This window comes from Perna viridis, chromosome 1, assembly GCF_037379345.1.
Source record: "Perna viridis isolate PV_CMFRI_1.1 ecotype Kerala chromosome 1, ASM3737934v1, whole genome shotgun sequence".
NCBI lineage: Eukaryota > Metazoa > Mollusca > Bivalvia > Mytilida > Mytilidae > Perna > Perna viridis.
In genome coordinates, this window is record NC_142445.1 from 47804087 (window position 1) to 47831091 (window position 27005).

A 27005-nucleotide genomic window follows, 5' to 3' on the forward strand; every position below is an offset into this window, starting at 1 on the left:
ATAACATACCAGACATGCAAAATAATGGGAATAAGAAAAAAAATACAGATAAATAAATAAAGAAAATAATACATGCATATACAGAAATAAATAATATTTGGTATATATATCAAACTGTTTAAAAACAAACTCAATAAGAAAAGAATATGAGAGAATAGAATAAATATATGAGAGTCGAAAACAAAAGTTCAGAATACATTAATCAAGAAGATTTTACACATAGCAATTTCCCAGTGCAAAAGGTTAAAGGTTATTTTATTGCATCCATATGAAATTTGACTGGGAATGAAGTAATGTTAAAAATCCTTTATGATATGGTTGTTACAGTATTATTTAATCTCACCTGTCTTGGAAGTGTCAGGAGAATGCCTTCAAATAATTGCTGTGTTTCTTGCTGGTCTTTAGATATATCTGCATTTTCATGTAATCCAAAGACCTAAAGTAGATATTTGAAAATATGCAATGAGTTCTTAATGAAAAGGAAAAATTGGAAAGTAATAAAAGTCTTACATTTAAGTTTCACAAAAACATTTAAAATAAAATTTACAAGCAAACTAGAGGGTTATAAGTCTAGAGCAATAACTTTTTAACATAAATCATATTTGAGATTGTTTTCTAGTGGCAAGAAAACAGAATGTACAATTATTTGCAGTCTGTGCCAAAAACATTTTCAGCTGCTAACCCAAAAATCAAAAGTTCTGACTACTTGTCTGTCAACTCATTAATTTCTAATTTCTACTAGACTTGGTCATAGTGTTAGTGGCTAAAGGCAAAGACTGGTCATGATAATGACAAACTTTAACTTTTCTCAGTACCAAAAAATTCAAAATATTTATATGAACAATAGAACTAGTATAATCCCATAGGTAATGTTGGCAGATGTAAGTTGACAATAAAATATTGTTACAACCTTGAACCCTACAGTACATAAAGAGAATACGTATGGTGTATATGTCAGAGACAATAACCTCACCAGGATGAAAATGTCAGCCCAAGGCCACCCATTGGTCTTCAATAAACAACGAGGAAACCCTCATACCAAAGGTCATGGTGGCAGATGGCCCCAAATATAATCATTATATACAGGTACAGCAAAAGAGTAGTCCCTGTATACTCAAGTAACATAAAAATAAAACTAAAGGTGAAAACGAAACAAGACATACAGAGGCAAGAAATTCCTGACTTGGGACAGGTGCAAAAAATGTGGCCGGGTATACACATACCTCAGGGTGTTGTATGATGGGTAGTTTTCTGATGTACTCCACATAACTATTGTATGATCCTTTGGGAGGGGCAAAATACAATCCACTTGAAGAGAACTTGTAGTCATCCTCTTCAATGATTTCCTTGCTGTAGAATATTTTGAGTAGACTGAGGATTAACCTCCTGTCAAGATCATCAGTAACTCTACCTCCATAGTTACATTCTCCAGTTAAATAGGTCAAGGCTTCTAATGGAGGTTGGTCATAATCATTTACAAACATCTAAAAATATACATAAAAAGTCAATCGTTATATTTGTTTATTGATTAAGTGTACTTTAATATGATAATACTAGTATTTTATAACATTTGATAAGTTTTTTTTGTGGGAATTTTCTTGATCAGGATCTTGCTTTATACTAAATCAGAAATGATTCTTTTAAATGCTTCTTCAAGGAAGCACAATACGTCATATATTATGTTATGATGACTCTAAGCCAATAAAGCCATTACTTTTTCCTGAATCAAACCTTGGCTGATACTGATGTATGACTTATCTACTGTTACAATATGTGGCAAAAACTATGAGAAGACTAACCTCAAGTTGTCTTACAGATATCCTGAGATCAGATTCATTAAACTCATAAGGAATATTCCATCCCAGAGGTCCAAATTTTCTCCTCTCTTGAACCAAAGCATGGAAGAAACACAGCCCAAACAGCAACTTCTCAAAAACCTAGCGGTACAAACATAAAATTAATGATTTATCAAAGTTGAAATATTTAAAAAATGAAATGCATAAAGTGCACGAAATAATTTTGGAATTTACAGTTTCCTCTTCAACTCTCCATTAGTTATTTTAAAAACTATTTCAATACTTTAAATATATCTCTAGAGCAGAATGTAGCCATAAAAAATTAAAATTTCATTTCTGTTAACACATAATTACACTGAAGATGACTTACTGCAGGTTTATTGCACAAATTAAAGAAAGCGGGATCTGAGATAGGATCATTGAGGTATGATCTGAGGAGGTTAGCCCTTAAACCTTTGGGAGGTTCATTGGTCATCTTAACACCATTCTGTAAAACAGACACTGGGAACACTGGTGAGGGATAGCTGGTCAACCAAAGTCTAAATGATGGCTTTGTCCTACTAGCATCTGTAATAACCTGCAAACGGAAAATATTGATTGATTAGTATTAGAGCATTAAAACTCACAATTTACATTTACTCAAGCATATTAGCCAGCCTGTCATCCCATGTTAAATTACCTTATTTGATCCAGATCCATCAAATACTTCTGATTCAAAGAGTGTTCATTATACATGTATTAAATAATGACAGACAGACAGACAGACATGTGAGCTTCAATATTTCTGTGGAAACTTTTTGCGAAGGGGGATAAGTAACAGCAAAGTATTGAAATATATGGTTGATACAAAATTTATACAACTGAAATTATACTCACAGTCTCACATATTCTCTCTAATTCCCCAAGCCAGGAGGCAGCCAAATGACAATTCTGTAAAACTACCCAGGTTCCTGCTTCAACAGCCTATAAATAATAAAATACAACTGATCATATGAAACCAAACACATGAAACCATGACAGTTCTGGACAGAATAATTACATGGATAGCTTTTTTTTTACATTTCAATTTAGAATGACATATGATATTTGTATTATGTGTACATGAATTTTTGTGATATAACTGAATCACATTAAATATATTCATAGCCATATAAATGATATATTAAAGTATTCAAATGCCAGAAAAGTAAATTTATAATTCACAACAGTGGCAATCATTTAAGATTAACCACTACTGAACTTTGTCAAATAGTCAATACCTTAAATACCATAAAATTTTGAAATAGTGTGTTAACCTAGTCAGTATTTATTAATATGATGGTAGGCCAATTAACAATGGCTATTTCTTGAATGCAACTCACTCATTGGAGAAACAGAAACTCTAAATTCTAAAGATTTTTAGTATGAAAGGGCTAGAAATAAATTCAAATAATCCCAGCATTCTTATGTAGAATATATTATACCCAAAACATTTATTTTAACCCCTTATGTTACCTCATTGATCATTTTCTCTGCTATTGGACCCTGTCCCTGACCTAATGATATCGTCTGTAAACCTTTACTTCCTGGGGCTATAAGAAAAATCAAATCAATATACTATATTGATAATACAGTGCATTTAGAAAAAAAATAGTCTAAAAAGCAGGACCATTAAGTAAGCTTTCTAATCACTAGATTAAATCTCATTGTTTAAGTAAAAAAATAAATAAGGATAAAAATCGGTACTGACTTTCATGTTTGCTAAATGATGCATAGGGAGCTACTATCAATATTAAAAAATAAATTACTGCTGACATTATTTTTCTTATTATCAATATACATTTTTGGGGATATTGTATTCAGTACATTGGCATGCAGGTTACTGATTAGTTTGTATTGTTGGGATTTTGGTACATATAGAACAGGTACATATGGCGTGCAGTCATCATCCAATGTGATTAAGTACAAGCTGTCTTTCATTCAGATTCTTTATTTTTCAGACATGACTCTGAGCTGAAAACATAAGTGATTATAGTTCGCAGCTCTCCAAAGTGGAAAAAAAATGAAGAATTTGCAATAAAATTGTCTATTTCTGACTATAGAATAATTGTGTCCAATTTCAACAATTCTTAATATATCAAAAATTTTAGTCTAAACAATTAATATTTGGACATCTGTGGCCCTCTACGGATACTGCACTAAATTAATATTGTAATACTTTAACAATAATGATAAATACATGTAGACATGTTTCCTTTACAAAAAGTGAATTAGAACAATCTATAGACAGCTATACACTTAATGTACTGAGAATTAATACCTTCAAATCAGCACTGAAAAAGTACTTTCTTTAAGGGGGTAGACCTAGGATAAGGGACACAACTCTTACAAATCATTGGAACATTTGTATTCAGCATTTTACATCAATCATGTAAGCATCACAGTAACTTGGACTGATTTTATTCTGTTTCTAATGAAAGCTTGATAGGCTTTGGTGAAATTGAATATGATACAACCATATCACTGATTTCAAGAGTTATGTCCCTTACCCTAGATCTACCTCTTTAAGAAAGCTTATTCAAAATGTCAGTACATGTACCAGAAAATTTATTCTCCCCCTTAATCACTAAGGTAGAACAGCACACTAAGCTTTCTACTTTCACATCTAGCATGCAGTTATTTCATATATATATATACATATAAGGAACATGCAAGTTAGAGATAGCATTCATAGAATTGTTGTTTCTAAAAAACAATTTCATTCTACCATGAATAATTCATTTATCATAATATACTATACACAGTAAACCTGAATTCAATAAGGACTTTCTTTTAGTAAGTTTGAAAAAAAAAGTATTCAGTAAGTACAAGATGAATGTAAGAAAGACAAGAACACATTTTTTAACAGTCACATCTAACTCCTCATGAATGGCTCTTTAGGAAACATTTCATAAATAACTACAAGTATTCAAAAATAATCAAAGGTTATGATACCTTCCTACATTTTCTGGAATCAAACATTGAACATTAAAATCACAAAAAGATGGGATGGCAAAAGTTTAAAAAAAAAACCAACACAAGTTGGAACTGAAAATAATATTGTGCTGAAAATCAAATTATATTTATTGTACCCATTTTGAAAGATCAGTTCTCATGAAAAGGGGGATAAAAATGCCCATAACAATATACCTCAAAAACTACAAATGGGATTTTGCTGAGAATTGATTTCAATCAGTATATTAGATTTCAAAAATTGTATAAGTTTGGAAAAATAATCAGTTTTCAAGTTAATACTAGAAATGATCATCTGATGGACGGACACACCTGTCAATTAAAAGGGAGGTAACCTAACCAATATGTGTGGCAGGATATGTAAACCCTTATGTATAGTGTACAAACAATTTATTAGGTGTATTGTTCATAAAACCTAAAAACAGAAAAAGTAAACTGAAACACAAAAGTCACGGTTAATTAAAACATGCAATATTGTATTGTCAGCATTCAGCATTATAACATTTGTTTCATTTCATGTGAATTTTGTACAATCTGATGTATATGAAAATTTTGAAGAACTGAGGAAAAGAAACACTTTTCATCCCTTCAACCACTAATAATACAAACTCAATACTAAAATGTTTATTCATTTCACAGAAATTCCACTCCATGAATTTGTTACAATTTCTATTGATAAAAGAGTCTCTTAGATGATTTTATCCCAAAAATTAACTTTTCTATAACAGCAAACTATTTATTACTTAAAACTCTTGAATACATTTTTTTAATCGGTGATTAAATTTCCAAGCTTTTTAAAAAGGCAATTTTCTGTAACAATAAAATTTCCATTAACATACAGAATTGTACAAAGGCTATATATAAATATAAGTGCATTCCCCATCACTGTGTGCAGCTAACTGGCATGCATATTGGTAGATATTATATATCTACAGTGACATACTCTCACTTTCTACTTTTGGACTTAATCCAATTATTGATGTTATTATTCGCTTTTTTGACTCAGCCTTCGACAATTTGACCATTGGTTTTTCAAGCCGAGGAATAAGACCTGTTAAGGTATGTACATGTGAGTTAAGAATTGAATCAGGTGATAGATTTACCATAATATTGTACACTGAGCAAGTTGTTTATATTTACAATATGTGGTATTTAGATAAAAAGATATACACAATGTATTGTCCAAACCAGATATATTAACTCTACCTTTATTTAAGAGACCTTGTCCTACAATATTTATCATTTACATGATTAAACAATAAGTATAAAAAAATAAAGCTGTATCTTCAAGCTACCACATCTTTAATACACTTCTGCTTTTTTAAGGATTTCACAACTCTATCAAAAACACAAAGAAATTCCAAGAACCAATTCTGTGCCACCTATGTATCTTTTCAAATATTAAAATCAGACGTGAGACTTATGCATTATATATTGTATATTTTCAGGGATGATTTTACAAGGTTGTCAAACAAAGTGGAAATTGGTAAAATTGGAAATAAATATACAGTAAAAAAAAAAGAATCATAACAGTAAAATCTGGTTTTCAATAAGCTGAATTCTGCTAAAAAGCGAAAAAAAAATCATCCCTGATAAATTGATCCTATTCCAACTACAATTTTGGCTACATCAAACCTACCATCAACAGCGTTAGGAACATGATAAATTAAATCTGGCAAGGAAGAAATCATGTAATATTTCAGCAAAATAGAATAATCTTATATCAAATTATTAACATTTTCATAAACCAGTAAGTTCTAAATTTCAAACAAAGCCATTAAAGGTCATTCTAAATTTCTTTAAAATCATACTGACATAAAATAAAGAGGAAGGTTAAACCTATTCAAAAATGAAAGAACAACAAAATATATCCAGGCCAAAAACAGGTAGCTCAATTTGTTGTGTTTAAATTAAAAAAAGTTTTGGTCAATTCAATATAAATCACATAAAGTTCATTATAATCTAATTGCTTATCATTTTGAATATAATGGATAAGGACCTTTTTTAAGTGCAAAATAGCTCCTTATTATCAAATCTACAGCTGCTACAACTAGCAGGGTATTCATTGTCTATACTAGCCATATACAGAACAAAAAAACATGTATCAATATATTAAGAAATTTATACTACTACATGTATATCGAAATTATAAGCTCACACACTTTCCTATTTCAAATAAAGATATAAAAGCAACTTTATGATAACTAGAAGCTTAACACATAACTTGAATATTTTTCACACATCTAGATAAATAATTTTAACATTATTAAGGAACTAAAATAAAATATACCTTTTTCCTCAGCAAATCTGTAGAGTCCTGCCATGGGGTCAGCACCAGGTGACAGGACAAATATCAATGGTGTAAAATACTGAGAATCATTGAAGCTAAGAGATAGGTCAAAGGTAGGTGGCTCTACATATTTATGTTCCATGGTATCAACTATGAAATTCTGTATTGCAGGTACCATCTGTTGTAAAAACACATTTAAGCATTTGTACAATTTAACTCTTAACTTATAATGAAGATATCTACATTTGTATGAAAAACTAACAGACTTTCTCCTTTTAATGTTAAATTGAAATTTAAAAATGTTGACCAACATAAAAGTAAGTCCTAATAGTTTTTATGTTGACATGAAATTGTGGAAGAGAAAAATCAAATGTATTTTTTTTTCTTCATACATTTTTGAAAAAAATTTCCATGAAATATGAAGACACCAAAGTAATTCCTTATTTCACTAAGATAGAATATTTGACTTAGTTTGACCCACCTTATCAGGCCTGAGACATCTGAGAACTATTAACTTCTGTAATCTGTCCAGTTTATCCCACGGCTTTGGTAGTTCCTCTGTGTGGGGCATTGGTGAATCATAAATTTTCTTCCACTGTGTCAGCTATAATAACAAAGGTACATAGTATGAATTCATCACATCCCATGTACGAGTACAAATATATCTGTCAACAATTATAAAGTTTACTTTCTCAAAAATATAAATCCGGCCTGAGTTTCATAAAAAAAAAAAAAAAAAAAAACTCAAATTGAAGTTTTCCTCAAATCATTGAATTTTCTCTTAAGTCTTCAATTTCAAGTGATTTGATTGGCAGACATTTGAGTTGAGGAAGAATCTGAGGAAGAAACTTGAGATTCTTTATGAAACTGGTAAACCATGCATTATTTAATAGATTGGTGACAGATACTACAATGTTGTCATTTTTCGCAATTTAGTTTTCTAATAATTAGCTAAATTTGACAGCATCATTTCGTTAACATTCTTTGCAATATCCTTCTCTGTGTCTTAATGTCACTTCTATTTACTATTTGGTACATACCAAGGTTTTAAATTGATCCATAAAACCTTTAAATGCAGGTAAGTCTGAGCACCGAACAATTTCACTCCATGACTTGACAGGTAACCAAGCTGAAGCAGGATTAGGGAATGGATTTTCTAATGCCACACCACCAGTCAAAAGAAATCTCCACTCTCTATCATCAATCTTCCCTCTGTTAAACAGTAATCATACAATACACTAAATGCAAACATGATGCTGAATGCCATTTCATGCTTATAACATAAAGCTCATTTCATAATACATCAATATGTTTCTGCTTTAAACTTATGCAGAAAAAAATAAAAAAGTGCTATAGAGAAATAATGCAGACATCATCAAGTCTCAATACAAATAGATCAATATTTTATTTCAAAATGTTAGTAATAAAAATGAAATCTCATGAATTTAAGAAAAAAAAATCTTGGGACAAAGACTAACCAAGAAAAAAGATAAAACTCAATACATAAAAAAAATTTACTCAAAGAATACACACATTAACTGTGAATAACATGGGTTCACTTAAAAACTGTCAGTATGGAACAGGTAAATCAATTATATCATTCAAATATTTCAAAGAAAATTTAACACAGTTCAGAAACAAAACATATTATATAGCCTTAATATCGTTACACGCCAATGTCATACGTAAAGTAAACACCACATATTTGACATGGAGTATGATCGGCGGCGGAGTGATATCTTAATGCAAACTTTGCAAGGAGAATAACCGCCAGAGTGTTATTTTTGTAGTTATATGTTGAAATGTCTACCCTGGTTACGTAATTTGGTTGCCAACGATCTCTAAGTCAAGTTCAGTCTATAAATAGACTTCCTTGACAAAAACAAGTATTCAGAAAACATGTCACTACCTCTACATCATCCAAGTACATAAGCATTTGTTTTTTTTTCAAACTTACTCTTGTTTCTGTATTCCAATACACAGCAGGAAAGAGAACAATAACTTGTGATTCTCAAACAATGATCGACAAACATTAATGTAAATACTATAAGTAAAATGTTCATTTAGGTTCTCTATTCTTTTCTCTAAGTCTGGTGACTGCTCACTGTTCAATATTGACTGAAATAATAAAAAAAAAAATTGAAAAAATATTAAACACAAAAAGTACAGGTATGTTAGGGAAGTACACATACTTAATATTTTCTTGTGAATTTCATGTGGCTTTCACCTGTCAAAAATAATCATATAAATTTTGTGACAGGCCTCACTTAAATCAAATGAATTACGCCTTCACATAAAGTTTTCACATAAAAATCATGTGAAGTGAATTTCACATGGAATCATATCAATTTCATATACAGTAGATGTGAAACTCAATTCATGTAATCCATTGACACTATCATTAAGAAATCAAACAATTGAAGAAAAAAAAGATTCAATAATTTTTTCCTCTGTCATGAATATAAATGATTTTGCATATACTTTCTTAACTTAAAAAAGCTAAAGTGACATAGCTACATTTCAATAATGACATCAAATTGTCAATTGGCAGCACCTATGAAAAGTAAATTGTATTAAACTGACCTGTATATAGAGGTTAATGAACCAAGACAGTGAATACTGATACATGGGGTCAATATTAGCCAGATCCTGGATCACAAAGAATAAAATACTTCCATGCTTTGCAACCTATAAAACAATACATTGCCTATAAATAAATCATTACAACTCCGTGATTCTTTACATTAAATAACTGTGTTGGCCAAAAGAACCAGAAAATACTTCACTGAAAAACCTATGTTTTTATACAATAGGGAAAAACAAACATTTCTATATGTTGCATTATTCACTTTGTTAAAACCATATAAATATGTTTCTATAATATTTTTAAGTGAAATTATGAAGTGACATACAGGTTTATAACCATCCCTGACTTGGTCAATCTTGGTCTCTGTAGCAGTAGCTATTTCCTGTTTCTCTGATATCTCCTGAGACAACACTTTACTGGATGACAGAATCTGTATGGCCTTCTCATCATCTAATATGTTACCCTGGTAAGTTAATCAGAGGATGTGATGAAGAACAAATAAATACAACCATTAATCTAGTTTGGTAAAGGAAAAAAAAGGATGTTCTTGTTCCTTTGAACCATGTTATGTAAAAACTATGCTTCTGAAAGGATGTCATCATGACCAACATGACATACACATGTAATAAAAAATCTTTAAAAATAATTAAAAATCTTTTGACCAGTTTAGCAGAAGAGATAGACATACTTTTAGACTTTATACTCAAATTAAATTTTTCAACAAACAATGATGTTTACACTAAATAGTCCTTATATCTTACTTTAAGTAAGAATACTGAAAATGTAATGTCATTGGATTTGGCAATTCATAACACTATCTCCTATTTACAATAATTTGAAAGTACTTTAATTTGGGGATACCAAATTTCGTGGATTAGGAAAGTTACTCAGGTTCGTCAATTTGTGAATTCATGGTTTTGTGGTTTTCAGTACACACATGAATAAGAATCTCCTTTTCATTGGAAAATGAATTTGGTGGTCTGGCTCACCCACAAAAACCACGAAAATTGGTAGCTCATGAACAATAATACTTTCACAGTATTTTGAAAGTGAACAACTAATGGAATCATTCTTTAAAGAGAATGAATTGGAAAATAAAAACACAAACCTCTGATGTTGACAAAACTTCCAAAATCTTATCTTCTATCTCTTTCAGTTGACGTTTGTTTTTGGCACTTTCTATGATGAGCTTGTTTTTCTTGTCCTCTAGATCTGGTTTCTCTTTAGCAGCTACAATACCCAACAGCTGATCTTCTAACCCTAACAGGGTGATCATAAAGTTGATCAAAGTAACCTTCAAGTATAAATAAGAAACATAATTTCCTCACATATAATATATGGTTGACTAGGTTGTCAAGATGTCATTGTTTATAAATCTAACAAAATAAGTATTCCTTTTTCATTCTGTCAATACTGTTATATTTCTGCATAATTTTTGTGAGGTTTTCTTGTAAATGACAGAGTGCCTTCTTTTCGATCTTTTTTTTTTCATTTTCTCTTCAGCTTTTCTTAAAACAGGATTTTTTATGTGTATGTGTATTACAAACCTTAACAGAAACCTCAGGAAGATAATGTGGATTGCGTAACCTTGTTGTTATGTAAAGTTTAAAATCTTTACTGTATTCAATGATGTTGTCGCCCACTCTTATGTAATCCATGTTATTCTAAAAAATAGTAATAACTGTAATTAGAAAAATTCTTTACATCATATTTCAAAGAATCATGATAAACCAATAAGCATAAGTCTAAAAGTTTTTTTTAATCATTCATTTAATAGGTATTCTAACTTCCATACTTTAATCAAACTGAGTGACATTTACACACTTAGTTGAAGGCATTATATTTGTTGTAGTTTAATTTTGTTTTAAGGCCAAAATAAAAAATATCCTAGATTCTCATCCCCTCCTGACCCAATTTTTTCACCCTTCCCAAAACATTTCAATTTGATTTGTTTTCCCTATTTTTCAGTCAAATTGATAAAAAATAAAATTCTTCTGCTTGCCCCTAATTTTGAAAAATGTTGGATGAGAATCTAGGATTTTATTTATTATGGCATTTAGGGCCTTACTAATTTGAATTTCTAACACTAACCTGTTTGAATGTTTGTTTAAGTAGAACAGGGTCCAGGATTGGATCTAATTCTTCTCCTACATTCTCCAGTAAACATGGATTTCCAAACTGAAAATAACAGCAAGACAATGACACAAAACTAGAACATATATGTAGAATATTTGAATAAATTCATCAAAATACTTAAAACCCTGTGAGATCTACAATGAAATACTATGGTAAAATCAGGTTACAATTATTCAACAAAAATAACAATGTCACTTAAAAATCTCAACTCTGAAATATTTTGCTGAATTTAATTAACTATTCCTAAAGCAAATCAATATAACAAGATACTGGCTAAAATCCTACAAACCTGAACACAATTTTCTAGTTGTCTGCTGTAGTTAGGATCAGAGAGTTTGATGACTTCCAATTTATTTGATTTTTCCATGTTTTTGATCCACTTATTAGCCTGACCTTGTGGGTCTATCATCAGAGGCCATCGATTGGCATTCATCACTACTATTGCATTTTCTAGTGAATAACTGAAAGTAAAGCATGTCCAATTCAGTGGTGTAACCAGGGCCAAACCAATGTGGAAGCCTTTCATAGCACAGAAAAAGGAGGGATGTACTTAAGTTGGTTTCTAGCATGTTGATGCATCAGCTTGAAATACATTGTAGTTATGCAACTGGAATGCTACTTAACTTGTACAAAAATCATTGATATATTACCAACTGCTTTTGACCAAAATAAAAGCAGAAAATCAGTACAATAAATATTGAGGCTGCATTATGCAAGATGAATGAGAATGTTTTAGAGATAAGATTAACATTTTAAATTGATGGCAATGCCTGAATTTTAAGATTTAAATTTTGGCCCCTTTTGTAGCTGGTAAAGACTATACATACACAAAAAGCTTTATGCAGTAAAATGGAACATCTGTTTCATTGCTACATAACATGTATAAAAATGCAAGTTGGTGTCATGCCATCTCTTCTTCTCTTTCTTACAATATACTCAGCAGTCATAGATATTTGGTCTTTAAATACTTAGTATTTTTCAGACTTATTCAGACTAAAGAAAACAAGCCATACATTTTTTGCTAAAAATCACTTGTATACATACTTATCTACAGGTAAACCTGCTATCTGCCAGTCTCTGATCTTGACAGGGTTCCCCAATGTATTCTGTATGGAGAAGTTTTCTGACACAGGAATGTTCCTTTCTTTACACATGGTATACCACTCCTTCAGACATTCCTATACATAATACAATATAATGAAAAAATCATAGACAAAAGCACTGCAAGCTTTAGTATTAACTAAAAATGGCAACACTTTACATATTCACATAAACATAAACGTAGGCATATTCATCTTCAAATTGTTAAGTGACACTGCAATAATCTCAATATGATTAAGAAATAATTCCTGGAAACTCCATTTTATCATTGTTATACCATGGGCTGGCCATTTATGTTGCACAGTTTTACCATGAGCAATAGCAAGGGTTAAATACGACATAAATGGTCAGCCTGTGGTGAAACAATGGGTTTAGGGTTAGGGTTAGGTTTAAGACAAGTTTCTTTATATTTTTCAATAAACGCAGACTCTGTGTTGCACGGAATGTTGTTCTTGTGTTTATCACTTTTTACCATGGTTATGGTCTGATGAGCTTTGAGGCACGTCACATTAGAACAGTACTTCTATCTATAATCTAACAATACCTGTCTATAATCTAAGATAAAGGGTCCCAGGTAGGCAACAATACTGGCTGATAATAAAACATCTCCAACAATATTGTCATATGTCTCTGTTAAATCTTCTACATTCTAAAATGGACCAATTTCAATGCTTTAAAATAATGAATTGGTATGTGTAAATTGTATGCTGTCAGTGCTCTTTGATAAGGCTAGTTGGACTACTCTATAAACCAAATTATCTTGGCAGATACATTTTGTTTTATTATCTCAGCTAAAGTACAAAGCAAATTATATTGAACATGTAGGTGAATGATGACTACTATTGATAAGTGAAGACTTTTTGTTTCTTTGTCGTCTAAAATAATAAATATATATTGATGCTAAATATTATTGTTGTTTCTTCTATTAAACAAATAAGGCCCCTCAATAGGCACTGGAATTGAAAGGACATGATAAAATATCTTTCACTGTTGCCGTAACTATTTCTGTGGACTTGATTGCCACATGACCTGATAATAAGTATCACATAAAGGTTCAAAGAAGAGAAGAGATATTTAATGTAGGAAATTACCTTGGTCCATCTTTCCTTCTCACCACCCAGTCCACTTATCAACTTTTCTGCTCTGTCTATCTTAACTTTAGTGAGCTCTATGTTGGTTTCCAAGTTCTGCAAATAATAAATGTGATCATTACATGTAACTCTTCAATGATTGGTAAAAAAGATCCCTTGCACATAGACCCAAGATAATGTAATGAAATACCATTGAGTTGAAAATGAATGAATTGAACCACTCATGGTGAAGGTTACAGAAGATGGCCAAGAACAGGCAGAAGTAGAATCTCCTTGTTACTACCCCAAATTTCACTTGGGTAAAATAAGCAGTAAGTAAGTAAGTAAATAAGTAAGTTAGTAAGTACAAATAATCCCCAGCAAAACACTGATATACAATAATCTCATGGTAAAAGCAAACTTAACAAATGCAAAAAGTTTAACCAGTTCATCATGTGTATCATACCTCCTTCTCATTTTGATTACTGGCAAGATTTTCTTCTAGTTCATTAAGTTCATCAGTAACAGCCTTAAGTTCTGCCCTTTTCTGTTGAAGATTGGCCATCTGTGTGGCTAATACAGCTTCAGCTGATTCCAAACTCCTCTTCTTTGGTGCAACCACCTGGAAAGCAAAATAACTGATCAATTGTTTCCATAAAAAGCTCAAGATTACAAATTACAATTTGTTGTAAACTCCACAAACATAAAACAAGCTTTTTGGTAAAATATGCTAAAATGTCAAGTACTACTTAATGGCACTCTATTATATAATATTTTTGGATTTCTTTTAACTGAAAACTTTGTGCCAAAATCATATTTTTACAATGAGTCATAAGGTTCATTTTCAATTTCGAAATAAAAAAGGACAGGATTCACATTTAAGTGATATTAATACCATAGATGAAACACACCTCTGTTCAATGAAGTACCATATTAGTCCTTCCCCAAAAACAAAATAATCACCATCAAAAAGCTTGAACTTTAAGGTTACAAAACAAAATGCTAAAACCATACCTTAATGACTTTGTCATATTTCTCCATGGCCTTGACCCATTTACACAGACCTTCACAAGCAGAAGACACATTTTTAATGATTTGTGGATCAAAATCTGGATTGTTGATGTATTTTTGACGAATTTTGTTTATCACTGGAGGTGGAATGTTGTCCTTGTCATAATCTTTGAGCGATTCTAAAAACTTTAAATCACCAAGCATCTAAAAAATAACAGGAAGACACATTTATTACATTTCTCATAGTTGTTTTGTTCTGCTGATTTTTTACTATTCCATGCTAATATATGTAAAACATATTTCCCAAGAGGGATTAGTTTAATGGTACTCTTATAGTTTGCAGTAGAATAATTTGTAAAATTAAGTTTGTCCTGATTTCTGTTACATTTGTTTCTTTTCTTCAAATCAAACTCATTTACTTGTATATGAAACTTGGATTTAGTTTCTCCTTGACTTTAAATACAAATCGAAAACATTTCTACTCACATGACCATAACCTTATCACAACACAATACAAATGAGCCTTTTTGGTGCTCAACATCACTATGATTGTAAACTTAGAAGTATTCCATGACTTGCAATAACCTACCCTTTTGGCAGCTGGCCAGTAGTTCTCAAAAGGTTTACCATTGGAATCAACCTGCTTTTCTGGTTTGATTTGCTGAAAAGGAGAAAAAAAAACAACCTAAACTTTTCAACACAAACATGAAGATAGATAGAGGATGGAAAGAAAAACAGTATCATTAAATAGCACTGCCTCCAACCAAGGCTGTGGATATGACTGTATGAATTTACTAACCTTCATGATACATATAGATTCCATGACAAGTTTGACACCAATTGGAGGGTTGGTCATTGTTTTAACTATTGTGATATCATTCTGTTTCAGAGTATCTAAAGCTCCTATAGCAGCATTCAACAAAGGCATGGCAATATTTAGCTGTTCCTCACATTCATCCTATAAATAAATAACAATTAATTGTAGGATAACATAAAGAAAAATGTGTTCATACATATAATATTAAATAAAGCCTCCTGTGTTTTTACCATTATTTAATTTCATTTTATTTTGCATTTAAGTAAAAATTTGAATAGATTTATACTTTTTGCTTAAAAAAGTTACTTTTTATCAATATCTTTAACACATTCTATGGCCCTCCAATTAAAATGGAGGTGACAATGTATGAATAACTGTTATATGCTTTGTCAGAAATTATACTAGAAATGAATATGATACCTTGATGGCCTTGGCTTCACTGGCAGACTGACTGGCCACTTTTTCATCTTCCTCTACCCTAGCTTTTGCTTCCTCTACTCTTTCTCTTTCCTTTCCAATAATTATTAATAACTCAGCAACCTCCTCTCCCTTCTGTATCAACTCTGGCTTTAACTTAATTAACATTTCTTGTAAACTGTTCACCTGTAATAACAATAGACAAAGGTCACAAGAGTTTAATGTGAGATAACAATTAATTTTGTCAAATCAACATTCACAAAGAAGTGCAAATGCTTCTAGCTTGATATAAATCTTATCTTTGACAAAGAACTACTATATAGAACATAATTTTTGCAAGGTGCTAATTTTGGCATTTTTTAGCAGTTTGTCTAAAACGCCAAAATGCATTCCACAAAATATTTACTCTGGGCATCAGCACTCAGTGCATCAATGAGCATCCATCAAAATTAGAAACGCCTAAATTTTTTCATACACTTCTTTGGCTCAAATTGCCAAATTTTATACCCGCTATATGATATTTCACTACTATTTTATTTGAGAAATATTTTGACTGAAGTAATATCTACAGAATCTAAAGTAGTTAATGCATTGTTAATTGGACCAACATTCATGAACCACTAATTTTAAGTCAAAGAAACATTATATTAAAATAAAAGGAAATTCTGACCTGTTGCTCCGAGTAGTCCAGTTTTTGTAGCCCAACAATATATCTTTCCTTCAGTGTAAGGATCTCCATTCTCTTCTTATCTAATAAACTCTTAAATGTTTTAATCAGCTCCAGATAGGATGTAGGTGTCACATAGTTTCTTCTTCTTAGTGTTTCATAATACCTGTAAACATCATGAAATTGGTACTTTATAATCTGATACAACAGACAAAAGATTCTTTTTTTTTAATGTAAATGTAAGCAATTATCTAACTTATACTTGAAAAAAGATACATTAAATTTTCTTACATGTGGCCACAATCACTTGCTTTGTTTTAAAAATATAGACTTATTAGCTACTATAAAAGAATGATGTACTATACATTTGAGTCAGAATATATGGTTACAAATTTTAAATGAAACTTAGATGCTTTCATAAAGTAGGTGTTCGAACCGAACAAATTACTCACCATTCTAACATAGAACTGACACTTCAGCAGAAGAGTTGATTTTGCAATTACTAGTACTTCATTCATAAACTTACCACTATTGATATCTGAAAAGAAATAGCCCTGACATTCTGATGGAAGTACCATTACCAGTCGTTCTGGCATGTACCCGACACTCTGATGGAAGTTCTGACAAACCTACAACATTCCTGACATTGACCTGACAATGCCCAAAGTACTGGCACAAAACTTACCTTTTGACAAAGATGTAACACTCTCACTGAAGCACTGATACATTAAGAACCTCTCTGACATAGATCTGACACTTCGATTGAATTACCATCACATTATTTACCTTTCTGACATAGACCTGACACTCTGGTGAAAGTACTGACACATCTCAATAGTTTCGTCTCTGACCTCTGTGTCTCGTACTTTATCCTGAGACATCTCTACATACTCTAAAAACTTGTTAGCCACCAACTCCAAGGCATCTTGTGGCCATGCCTATAATATAAATAAATATATATTTGTGTACCCCTGCTTTAATTTATACTATGAACTATGAATTTTTTCAGATAACTTTTCAACCCCAAAACATTTGAAGCATTTTCAATGTAATTTCCCCAAAGCTTATTCAGCACCCAAAAGTTCTACACTCATTTTTTCATTACTTAAAGCATTTGACATGACAAGGAAGGAAAAACTCTCATTTTACTGTAAAACAACTAATATTCACGTTAGTAAACTTTCGCAAATTTTTGTCAATGGACTGATTCAAGGATACTAATTTTCGCAATATTGACATCACTCAAAATTGATATTCATGGATCTACAACTATCTTTTCAAATAAAATACAAATAAAAATGAGTTCTCTTTCTTTGTCTTGTCATGTCTTTCTATGGACATCCCTCTTACATGACGGGAACCGCCATTTACTGTATAGTTAACGTTATTGACTTTGTCTTGTCAACTGCCTATCAATGTTTATGGGTGAATGATTTTAATGCTACCAAAAATTATTTTATTGTGAATTAAAAATAAATATTTTATATACCTATCTTATGTTTTTCTCAGGTATTAAGACGAAAATTAAAATCAAAGAAAGATAACTGTATTTGATCAACCAGAAGTTGAAAATTCGATGCAAAAATTGTACACAAAACACCCAACCTGATCAATCCAATTTCCCTGACTTGTTCGTGGATATAAATTTTCGCGATTTTCACAGGCTCGCGAAAACCGCAAAAGTTTATATCACGCGAAAATTTCTTGATTTACAGTAACTAGTAAACTCTAGGTCATGACTCTAAGAGAAAAATTTAAACTTACCATAAACCAGTCAATAGTACAACAGTTTATGAGGGATGGAAACATTCTAATCCTGGCTCTGAAGGCATCTCCAATAGGACTAAAAGCTAGAACTATATGAAGATTCCTTCTTACTCTTTCTATAAACATGTTGTACATGTTTAATGGAGTCATTTCCATCTGTAAGTTTAACTGCTGGGCCTTGATTTGCATCTGAAATTGTGAAGCAGTCATGATAAACCATTTTAAATTTTAATACATATAAGAAGAGTTTAGGAAATCTGCATCCAATAAGGAAAGGTCTTTGTAAAGTTGTTAAAGGAAAGATTTTCTTCATTGATTTTTCTTTAAATTTCTATTTTCCAATAGACTTTTTCATGATCATTATTGGTACTCTAAGATACATTCAACAATAATAAAGTCCTAAATTAGATTTTTACAGTAATCTAGTAGTTTCCTTGCCTTTTCAATTATCTCCAACCTTTCTTCGTTCTCATATAGATTAGGTATATCACCTGTGTTCAGCATCATGTTCACATCCTCAAGGAACGATTCATCCTAAAACACATTTATACATTTATTAAGTAAATATGCCAAACTACTTTATTTACACATCTAATATGCTTCCTCTTGACATCACAAATGGGAGAAAAATGCCATCAGAACAAGTTTTTGGACCTTTGTTAAAAAGAATAAAGACATGCCAAGAAAATGAATAACAATATTAGAAAAAAAGACACTTAAGCCCGGTAAACACAATATGATTTGTCTTACACAACAAAAAGTACTGTGTATACATGCTAACTACTGAACTTTTTTGTCCTTGTGATATGTCATATAATTTAGAGGAGTGATCTATTTCCTATGCCATGTTATAGGTAATCTTTGTTAATAACCAACTAAATTTCATAATATGTACAGGTTAAAGTATAAAAATATATGCTTATTGTACTTTAATCTGATGATCTCCAAACAGGAACACAGTAGAAATTCCATCATCACCAGCTTTCCTTATCATCTTCCTGAGATCCTCTCTCCATTCAGATGTCATATAGTTCTTTGTTATCTCTATTTGGAAGAGTTCAAAGTCTGACATGAAGGCTGCTAGTCTGGCTGCACTCTGTCTACCACTGCCTCCAATACCTACAGCAATCAATAAGTGAAACAAAAACCTTGACGTGATCATGCAGAATACAAGTGTCTGAAAAGACTTCTTTTTCAAGTAAGTTAAAGCACAATTGACAAGAAAATATAAAAAAGTGTCTTATAGAGAATGTAATTTCATAGCATCTTATAATTTTCTGAATCCTTTCCAAGTAGCAAATTTATAATTTTTTGAAATTTTTACATTAAATTTTTAATAAGTTTAAAAATGTAAACCCAAATGGTGTGAATTTTTTTCATATTTATCTCCATGGAAACAAAGAAGGAGTAAATTACCTTCATTATACAATAAAAGTTTTGTTATGCTACCTACCAACCAGTAGACAGTGACCATTTGGTTGTTTGAGAACTCTACTGATTCTGGATATATGTTCTATAGCAAATCTAAACATGACTAAGTCCATAGGGGCCTTGCTCATCTCATAGTTATAATCTTCTAAAGATCTCTCTATTGTCTACAAAGAAAACATGAAATTTGCATGTATTGTTGTTTTAGGTAGACTCCAACTTGTACAAGAAGTAGATATTGGACAGCAACCAAATTAATTATGTAGCCTCATCTTGATAAAGCCATATACCATGTTAGATTCACCCAGTGACAGCTGAGATTATTTTTAGATGAAAATTTTCTCTATCCCTACATATTATGAAAAATGGCAAAGTTCCACAAAACAGAAAGTTGATAATAGAAAGCTACCAATACAGCTTATAATGTACACACCATCTATATACAGCAACAAACAAAATTTGATATCTATCTATCCATTGGGAGATATTGCAAGGAAATAGGGACAGGGTAATTCCAATATACCATCCACTCAATGAGTTGGAGGGGGGAGGGTATAATACATAACAAGAGGCTCCCAAGAGCTTGAATCGCTCACCTTGTTGAATTTTGCCTTTCAAGGGCAATAAATTAAACAAGTTGTCCAACAATTTTGACTCAAGAAAATTTTGATAGGATTTATCATAAGGATCATTTCAGGAAATGAAAGTCTAAATCTATCATTGTTTTCAAGTCACTGGCTGAAAACTGTAAAAAAAAACAACAAGGGCAATAACACTTATAAGAAGGTGTCTGACAAATTTTATGCCTGAAGACTTTTGTAGTCCTAAAGATAAGGATCATTTCAGCAATTGAAAGAATTTAGCTAAACCTAACAGTTTTGGAGATATAAGCAAAAAACTACTGTCTGACCCCTATGTTCTATTTTTAGTAACGGCAGCCAGGTTTTTCGACGGAGCAAAAATGGCAATCTTTTCTCACCCACCTTCCTTAAAATTTTTACAATTATCTTTTTTCTACAATAAATAAAGGATAATATTTGTACCTCTGTTAATTCCTTCAGGTCTGTGATCTCATCATAGAGTTTTTCATCTTTTGTCTTTGACAAGAAATCTCCAAAGAGGAGGCTCCTAAGATCGTCATCTGTGACTTGGTCTCCTTTCTCTTTCACCAGATGACTGAACAGGGTGGAGTACTTCTCCTTACAGTTTGTTTCAACACATGTCTGAAAATTTCAAATACCACTCAATAATGAACTCAGCCAATATAAGAACAAGAATTTATTAATGAAGGTCATAAAGATTCGAAACACAAAATTTTCTGACAAGTCACTTTAAACAGCAATTATCAGTTTATCATAATAATAATGGGGTCATAGGAATCTTCACTTTACCCCTTGGCTACGAATAAATTTGTTAGTACTTATGTTAATACCGATTCATTGCACTTAAAAATTCTAAAACAGCTACAAGAAATATACTAAGAAAAAGAAGATGTCTCAAAATCAAATATTAAAATTTTTCACTCTACACCTTTATGTAATAAAATCATTACAACAGAATTTACCTTAACCATGTGGAAGAAGAGAGCTCTGTCACTTTCATTGATAAGTCTATCATAGAAAACTCTGTAGACCTCATGTACCCATAACCTTATTATTTTATGTCCTCCCTCTGTACCCTCAGGAACTACCTCAGGCTTCAGTAACAGGACTCCCTATAAATAAACATATAACTTTAAAATTTTTCAGTACAACATTGATAATAAAAATAATTAATAGCAATCACCTATCACCCACTACAAAAATGTCATCTTCCCAACTGTTAGGATGTTATTAAAAATTATTTGAAGGTTTCATCTCATCATAGTTTCCCTATTATGCTCAGTGAAGCACATGTATCACACCATCACAATCTATCCACTACTGCAATACTATGGAAGGTTTTAATGTCAAACATTCTGCATTGACTGTCATTCTGTTTAATTGTCTCCCCAAATAAGCCATATTATTTGATATAATTAATCTTGATTAGGCTACATTGTGTCATAAAAAAAAACTTTATGTTTTGATTTAGAATCTATTCTTAGTTTGGACAAAAAATCAATTAGAAATTTTAAAATTATAAGTAATGTTCCAACTTGTGCTTGCTTGATCAATTTTGGGACAGCTTATGCTTGTTCATAAAACTGATAGGGATTCATAAAACTCCAACTGCCCTTAAGATGGTTCTTTCATGCAACTTAGTCAAAAATTTTAAATAGTTCTTAAATTCAGTGAAACTTGTCCTAACCAATCTCCTTTTGGACTTTAGAATAGGCTTCGTTCAGACAGGTGTTCAGTTTACACAAGTCAAAATTGATATAAAAGGACTTTAAAAAGTGTCTGGTTTAGACAGGTTTTTGTATTATTTATGGTTCAGTTTAAGTAGGTTTCATTGTACTACTATGTCAACAAAAAAGCATGGCATATCAAAGCAAAAACAATATGTGGTATGTTCCATTATTGTACTTTACCTGAACAACTCTTGCAAAATCTCTAAGATTGAAGACATAATGTGACCTGGATGGGGTTGGCAGGAACTTAGATATAGCATTGTTATATATCTCCATAGTACTTGTGATTATGATCTGTAAATTCAAATTTCACTTTATAACAAATGAGAAAAATTAATGTTTTCTTGATTCACTACTGAAGAATTGGCATACATTTTTTACCCAAGGTCAAAATATATGTAAATTGTGAGTGAAAGGTCCCATTTTACACATGGATAAATTCTTGAAAAACAGTGTTTAATCCAAAATTATATGAAATATATTTATTGCTTTTTTTTTCTTAGAGACTCACATTCAGTAAGTTTTCCAAAGTTAAATACTATGAAAAACTCATCTTTAACAGGAATGCTACTGCTAAAACAAGAATTTAATTCCATCTTTTATTTTTCACTTTCTTGCCTCTAATCAACAAAACATACTGATACATGAACATCAAAATTGAAAAAACAACTCACTCTAGAAAACCGTCTTAGATTTGTTTCAAATGATTTAAAATGCCAGTCAATGATTGGAGTAAATATACTCTTCATGGTTTCCTCATCAAAGGACTCTATGGCAATCACATTAAAATGTCTAAGGAAGCGAGGTGTGACATCGTTTCTTCCTCCACCAGGGGGTCCCATAGCTGACAACATGTTGATATCTACTAGTTCCAATATACTGGTGTCTTTTCTGTAAAGAATGGAACATACTGTACCATGACTGTCCTCAATTTTTTTGCGCTTACAAAATTATCTATCATTCAAATCATACTGACTAAGGAAAACTGAGACTTGGCCAGCACATTAAAAAAAAACCAATTCATCCAACCATAATTCCATTCTTAAAAATCAAATACAAAATCTGTCATAACTTATCCAGATCATTAATAACTATAAAATTACACCTGCTTCAGACAAATTGGCGATAACTGTACTTAACCTTGTTTACCATAATACTGATAAAGTAGCATTTAAATAAAAAAAAAAGCTATATTCACCCAACACTGAGTATAAAGCTTACCTATCAAACCAATATCCATGGTCTATGTACTGTCTAAGGATTTCTATGGGAGGTTGAGCTCCATACTTCTCTTTGGCAGGCATGTTAAGATCATCTACAAACACAATCAGCTTCTTACCAGGAGCAGGTCCATGTACTCCTTTCTTTCTCCTGTAATAAAAGATTATTTGAACACTTTATACCTTGATTTAAATGTACAGAAGTAGAAAAAGAAACCTTAGTAAATGCTTATTCTGCTACTTTTTATACAGATTTCTATTGATTGATTGATTGCAGTTTTATATTTAAAAACACTAACTGTATTCACTAATTTCAAAACAAGTCTTTTTATCTTAATTTGATGTCAGTAGTCATTAACTTTGTAATATCTGCAATGAAAAAGATGTGCAATGTATGCAATAGTTCTATTCTGTCACACTGTACACACTTACTTTATAAGATAATCTATATACATCCTATCCAACTTATAGAAATTTACCTATCCAACTTAGAGAAAATGATATCCTGAGTTGCATTAGCTGAAGTTTGAGCAGAGAAGTTGACATTGTTGATGATATATTTCTCCTTTGGTAGACTAAGTAGATAATTATTACTGATGGCTGATTTCCCAGTACCAGTAGGTCCAACTAATAACAAAGGTTTGTCCTTCATCAGCAATCTCTCAAGAAAATACTTCTGTCTCTCAGTCTCAACTGTGTTGATGATCAACTCATTAATCTGTAGATCAAAGGTCAAAGGTCAAATCAAGGACATGATGATACATTCTTGATATGAGGGGGAAAAATTAATGACTGAAATGCAACAGAAAGGGGGCATGTATACTAATATGTTGAAATGGATTAGTGGAAAGTGATTACTTTTTAACAAAATGAATTAATATTGAATTAAAAAAATATCTATTAGCATATTAGAATTAATAAGGAAAATTGAAGTTTCAATGAAGTAATATGTTATAAATGACACAAAATTGCTGAAACAAAACATACATGTTCATCATTACAATTATCTCATCCCATGTGCAAGTGCAGAACAGAGGATAGAATCTTAGCTCAGGAGCTCGATAGGAACATGGCTTAACATGAAAAGAGAAGCTATTTTTTACAAAGACAGATCCCCTTTGGACATATCAGCCAAACACAAGTTTGTCTTCACATGGACATAACCTATCAACCATTGGTACAGATGACCAACTATCCAACAGACTGTTTGTATAATACTTATATAAACTTTGTTTGGCTTGTAATATTCAGAGCAAGAATAGGAATGTCTAAAGACCCCATTCAAACCTGTAAATCATATGACAGATAAGACTGAGAGATGAACTTTGACCCCTTGAATTGATGTGCATGTGGCTTACCATAATCCGTAGCTCATTGTCTTTCTGTAAAACACACAAGGTGAGGTGTTAATGAAAATAAAACAAACATGTTAGTGCACAGCTGTAAACATAATATAAAGCTGTAATAGGTTTAGTACCAATTTATGCAGAATTTAGGATTTTTCATTAGTGTAAAAACTTAATACAGAGTAAATCTTAGAAAAAATACTTGTGAAAATGAAATTAAATGCTTTAGTTCATTATTAGCATTACAGCAGGTTAACTTCAGGGAATTTACTTGGTTTCCCTTTGGTGTAAATAACATTTGGTGGAATGACCGTTTCCTGCTAAAACCCCTTAAGTAGTTAACTGAAAAATTAATTAAAAAGGAGATTTGAACTTTCTATCATTTCATAGGTATCTTAATCTAAATTTGATAGAAAACTTAAATATCTTTTTCGATCATCTAGTTATCTACCTGAAGGTTGTGATTTAACCAAGGGAAGACCAATTCTATTCTCTGAAGTTAACCATTTTACTCGCTGTAATAATTACATTTCAGTGCCTTTACTTGTTTACTCAGTCTGCATATAGTGGTTCCCATTACATTACACAACACCAAACACATATATGCCATTCATCAAAATAATGACTTGCGTTTAATATCAAGTTTGGTTTTAAAACTTGAAACATTGGTTAGATATCAAAGCAAAGCATTTCGTATTAATAGTGTAAGGAGTTGTTCTATACGCCAAATTAATTAAAATGTTAACTTAAATACATAACATGTTTCCATGCCAAATTATTAAAATATTAACTTAAATACATAACATCTATATTAAACAAACAATTCAGAGCTGTTATGCTCTTATGTTTTCTATAATTAAAAATATACCACCTACCAACTACAATATTAAATGTGTAACAAATACATGTATGAGCTACAGGTGTTATAAATACTCTCTTATTCCTATTCTTAGAACCAGAAAATGATATATTGTTTTATATAACCGCTTGAATTTAATGCACTCCTTATTTCAATAAAGTGCATTTAATTTACATTAAATTAATATTCTCAAATTACCACTGTTAAATTAAAAAATATTGGAGCCAGTTCTCACCGAAGATTGGCTCTGATCTGAGCAGTATATAATAAAGTGCTGGACACACAGAGAAACATATTAATAAGATAGTTAATTGGAAAGGAGAATGATCAAAATATAATCCCATGTGCTGCAAGTACTTGGAAAAAACACTCATTTAATTTTGGCAATTAATTATCATATTAATATTCTTTACTGTGCTCCTGTTTTGAGTCACATCCAAAACTTAACCTTCTAAAGGAAAAAAAAAAATCCTTTAAAACACGACATGAACTACAATGCCGGTGTTACTTGGCATGTAAATATGTGCAATACAAATTAGATAATATTAAATAAAATTAGTTTCAAAATCTACACTACATTAGTCAGAGTTAAACGTGCATTTGACAGAGAGCTATGGTCTATTTATTCCATCATGCATTCTAAATATAGACAGTTTCCAACATGCATTCTAAATATAGACAGTTTCCAACATGCATTCTAAATATTGTCAGTTTCCATCATGCATTCAAAATATAGTCAGGTTTCATCACACATTCTAAATATGTGTAGAAACATATGCATACAATTTAACTTCTATTGTAATATCAGGCACATGCAGGGCATTGTAATGAGAATAAATTCACAGAAAAAAATTGATAGGTGTCATCAGAAAAAGACAACATGGCCACCCCTTGTATAACCAATAAGATGACCCTCCCAAAAAGTTTACAACATGAGTCTACCAGTAACAATCATCTTAATACACCGTTGAGGATTTTAGTGTGCCACCTTTTGAGCAATTTGATGGCTATGTACCTCCTACCACAACCACACACTTGTGTAATCCAAACCTGTTGTCACATAGAATTATGACCTACCGGTAATGTTGAGGAACAATCTGAGTTTAATGAAGACTAGAAAAATATACAACAATTAAATGAACAAAGATCCTTCCATTAACCTATTGCTTC

The 27005-nt window shown here is 31.3% G+C and overlaps 1 protein-coding gene across 10 annotated transcripts in view; it reads right to left on the bottom strand.

Annotated features, from left to right (window-relative positions):
- Window positions 1-27005, bottom strand: part of LOC148629090 (dynein axonemal heavy chain 3-like) — a 96656-nt gene that overhangs the window by 10867 nt on the left and 58784 nt on the right. For 4 of the 10 annotated variants that reach the window (XM_088543557.1, XM_088543571.1, XM_088543567.1 and 1 more), the window contains 38 exons: window positions 26913-26948; window positions 24110-24348; window positions 23632-23781; window positions 23085-23301; window positions 22591-22704; window positions 21643-21792; window positions 21122-21301; window positions 20104-20245; window positions 19579-19769; window positions 19089-19184; window positions 18648-18839; window positions 17670-17821; window positions 16887-17049; window positions 16220-16402; window positions 15782-15940; window positions 15572-15643; window positions 14986-15186; window positions 14438-14593; window positions 13993-14088; window positions 13446-13550; window positions 12845-12978; window positions 12090-12261; window positions 11756-11842; window positions 11212-11328; window positions 10773-10958; window positions 9990-10127; window positions 9661-9765; window positions 9035-9195; window positions 8118-8289; window positions 7559-7681; window positions 7078-7255; window positions 5731-5838; window positions 3291-3367; window positions 2673-2759; window positions 2167-2373; window positions 1800-1937; window positions 1224-1484; window positions 344-436 (listed from right to left, as the gene is read on the bottom strand). In XM_088543557.1, the coding sequence (XP_088399683.1) occupies window positions 344-436; window positions 1224-1484; window positions 1800-1937; window positions 2167-2373; window positions 2673-2759; window positions 3291-3367; window positions 5731-5838; window positions 7078-7255; window positions 7559-7681; window positions 8118-8289; window positions 9035-9195; window positions 9661-9765; window positions 9990-10127; window positions 10773-10958; window positions 11212-11328; window positions 11756-11842; window positions 12090-12261; window positions 12845-12978; window positions 13446-13550; window positions 13993-14088; window positions 14438-14593; window positions 14986-15186; window positions 15572-15643; window positions 15782-15940; window positions 16220-16402; window positions 16887-17049; window positions 17670-17821; window positions 18648-18839; window positions 19089-19184; window positions 19579-19769; window positions 20104-20245; window positions 21122-21301; window positions 21643-21792; window positions 22591-22704; window positions 23085-23301; window positions 23632-23781; window positions 24110-24348; window positions 26913-26948 (5538 nt within the window). Of the gene's footprint in view, window positions 1-343; window positions 437-1223; window positions 1485-1799; window positions 1938-2166; window positions 2374-2672; window positions 2760-3290; window positions 3368-5730; window positions 5839-6426; window positions 6460-7077; window positions 7256-7558; window positions 7682-8117; window positions 8290-9034; window positions 9196-9660; window positions 9766-9989; window positions 10128-10772; window positions 10959-11211; window positions 11329-11755; window positions 11843-12089; window positions 12262-12844; window positions 12979-13445; window positions 13551-13992; window positions 14089-14437; window positions 14594-14985; window positions 15187-15571; window positions 15644-15781; window positions 15941-16219; window positions 16403-16886; window positions 17050-17669; window positions 17822-18647; window positions 18840-19088; window positions 19185-19578; window positions 19770-20103; window positions 20246-21121; window positions 21302-21642; window positions 21793-22590; window positions 22705-23084; window positions 23302-23631; window positions 23782-24109; window positions 24349-24988; window positions 25013-26912; window positions 26949-27005 lie in introns of all 10 variants that reach the window. The other 6 variants (XM_088543585.1, XM_088543592.1, XM_088543565.1 and 3 more) reach the window with 5 other exon arrangements.